This window comes from Solanum lycopersicum, chromosome 2, assembly GCF_036512215.1.
Source record: "Solanum lycopersicum chromosome 2, SLM_r2.1".
Taxonomy (NCBI): Eukaryota; Viridiplantae; Streptophyta; class Magnoliopsida; order Solanales; family Solanaceae; genus Solanum; species Solanum lycopersicum.
This window is the reverse complement of record NC_090801.1, coordinates 49,347,807-49,350,469: the sequence shown is the minus strand read 5'-3', so window position 1 is coordinate 49,350,469 and position 2,663 is coordinate 49,347,807. Positions and strand designations below refer to the sequence as shown.

General features: G+C 38.1%; 1 protein-coding gene across 1 annotated transcript; it reads left to right on the top strand.

Annotated features, from left to right (window-relative positions):
- Window positions 1–615: 615 nt before the first annotated feature.
- Window positions 616–2,375, top strand: LOC109119473 (ubiquitin domain-containing protein DSK2b-like). Its single transcript, XM_069294331.1, has 5 exons — window positions 616–664; window positions 715–1,440; window positions 1,890–2,077; window positions 2,227–2,316; window positions 2,367–2,375. Exons 1-5 carry the CDS (start codon window positions 616–618, stop codon window positions 2,373–2,375), a joined length of 1,062 nt encoding a protein of 353 aa, XP_069150432.1.
- The last annotated feature ends 288 nt before the right edge of the window (window positions 2,376–2,663 follow it).

Below are 2,663 nucleotides of genomic sequence, written 5' to 3'. Positions count from 1 at the left end.
AATTGAAGGGAGTAGTAATTTTTGAAAGCCTACATTTGACTCCTACGTACAATACTTGACGTCATGAGCTCATTCGCTCCATCTTGATAGGTAGGATTACGTTGACAAAATATTCCTTAATTTCTCGATTTAGAAGTGCAAATTTAATATCTGTGTGCAAATTTAACCTCTTTATTTGTGTTCTTTCCAGAATAGATGGAAATAATCGATAAGTTGTGTGTTAATGCATTAGGACCAAATTTCGATTCTAATAGATTTAAAGTCTTTCTTATTTGTTACAATATACTCCCTAATCTGGCATGTTTTGTCTTGGGATAAGAAATAGGAAAAGGTCAATAAGTGGAAAAAAGTAATATAGAGGAATGATGCAGTGGTATTGGGGTTTATTTTGCTTTTATTAGAGTATGAAGCTGTGTACGTGGATCTGCAATAGCAGGGAATCTGCATATTTGTTGCAGTTCAGTTTCCATTTTACTACGTAGATTTGATTTAGCATGTATTCTCTTGTCTTTAACATGATGCTACTTAATGCCAATTATGTTGATCTGATTCATGATTGATTACTTATAACCACATAACATTCTGCATTGAGCTTTGGAATCTTATACTATCAAGATGCATGGAGCTTCTATTTTATCTGCTCTCTTGTTGCTTGTTATTAGCTGTCAGAATAAGAATCATAGTAAATTTAATTTTAATATTTGTGGCGAGCAGGTCTGGAGGCAGACCACACAGTTCATCTTATTCGAGGTTCTGTCGCAGCTGCTTCTGCTAGTGCAACCAATGTTGTAAATCCAAATGCTAATCAGGATGCTCCCAGGGTTGTTATTCCCACTACAGGGGGGCTGTTTGTCAGAGTCAGTGGAGGTCCACTCTTTTCTGGACTTGGAAGTAGAGGTGCTTCGTTTGGAGCTGGACTTCCAGATTTTGAGCAGGTCCCGCAACATGACTCCAACATGATGAGAGAGAAATGGAATATGCCTCTAGTTCAGGATCTAGTGAATGACCCAGAAATCATCTGCAACTTTATCGTGAACAGTCCTCAAATGCGAGAGTATGTGAATCTTAATCCTGAGCTCCCACACATATTCAATGACCCTGCTATATTTCTCCAGACATGGGAGGCTGCACGTAATGAACTCATGCATGAGACGATAAGAACTATTCAATGGTCATTGAGCCACACTGAATCGTCTCCTGAGGAATTTAACATGCTAAGGAACATGTATGAGAATGTCCAAGAGCCATTTCTGAATGCAACAAGCATGGCTGGAGATACAAGAAATGATTTAGGGACAAACCCGTTCGTGGCTTTTTTGGGAGCCCAGGAACAAGGCAGAAACCGGTCAACTAACCCTCCAGCTACTGGTTCTGACACAACTGCTAATCCTCCTGCTCCAAACTCGAACCCACTGTCGGATCCTTGGGCATCGGCTGACTGTAAGTTTCTAGCAAGTTTGTGGATCTAATTCTATTTGCCGCTAGATTTAACCTTGTTACTTCATCTCCTATCTTGTTCACCAGGGTCTTCTGCATATTAAAAGAAACTTTTTATCTCTTTCCTATTTCTCGTTCTGGAGATGCTTTCATGCATCTTCACTGCTTGGGTGCCATCGAGTCATCATACTTATGCAATTTGTGCTTAGAACTTGAACATTTGAACACCTGTTCTCTGTAGCTACTTTTTTTCTTTGTTTTTCTCTGGTAAAAATATTTCAAAGTTTAGCATAATTTTGTCAAGATTTCTTAAAAACAATTTTATACTTTTAACTATATAAGCTAATGTCTTATGTATGTAGCATTCATTATCTTGCTTCCCTCCCTCCCCTTCCCCCTTTTTCAGCTACTTTTGATAAGCGGGGTATTGTCTTTTTTCTCTTTTTTTGCAGTTGGAGGTGCCCAAATGAATACCGCTCCCAGATCAAATGCTTCTAGGAATATTTGGGGACCCTCTCCTGGTGGTTTGGATGACATAGCAGATTTGCAGCGAATGCTAGGTGGCATACCTGACGCCTCTTTTGAAAATCAGTTAATAGGATACCCATCCATCTCGCAGATAATGCAACACATAAACCAGGTATTTATTTATTTACTTTGTATTAAAGCTTACAAACAGTCATCGAGTTTAAGGTTTTATTCTTTTTTCTCCTGGTTTTCTTTTTTTTGTTGTTTGTGATGGAGAATTTCTTGTCAAGCTTCTCATTTCTTGAGTATCTTGGTGGTTAGATTATGGAGCTCGACCCCAACTCTCATCCTGGGGATATGATGCCAAATCCTGAATTAATTCATCAGTTGATGTCCTCTGAGAGGATGCAGGTAAAGAATTTTTGCATGCTGTCTTTAAGTTTTGCTTGTTGGAATTGTAGAATGTGTAAGTGGTGCATGCAGTGTGGCAAATCTAGAAAATCGGGTATCACTCTCTTTTTGATACATAAAGGTTAATGATAACTTAGAACTCAATGAGGTAAAAGTTATGTTAGAAATATGTTTAGAGCCTGTTTGGATTGGCTCTGGGCTTTTAGCTTATAAGCCAAAAGTCATACTATTTTTGCCACACTGCATGTACCACTTAATAGCACTTTTTTGTTTTACACATACTACAAAAGTGCTTTAAAAATATTTTGGCTTAAAAATACTTAAAATAAGTCAATCCAAACGGGCAC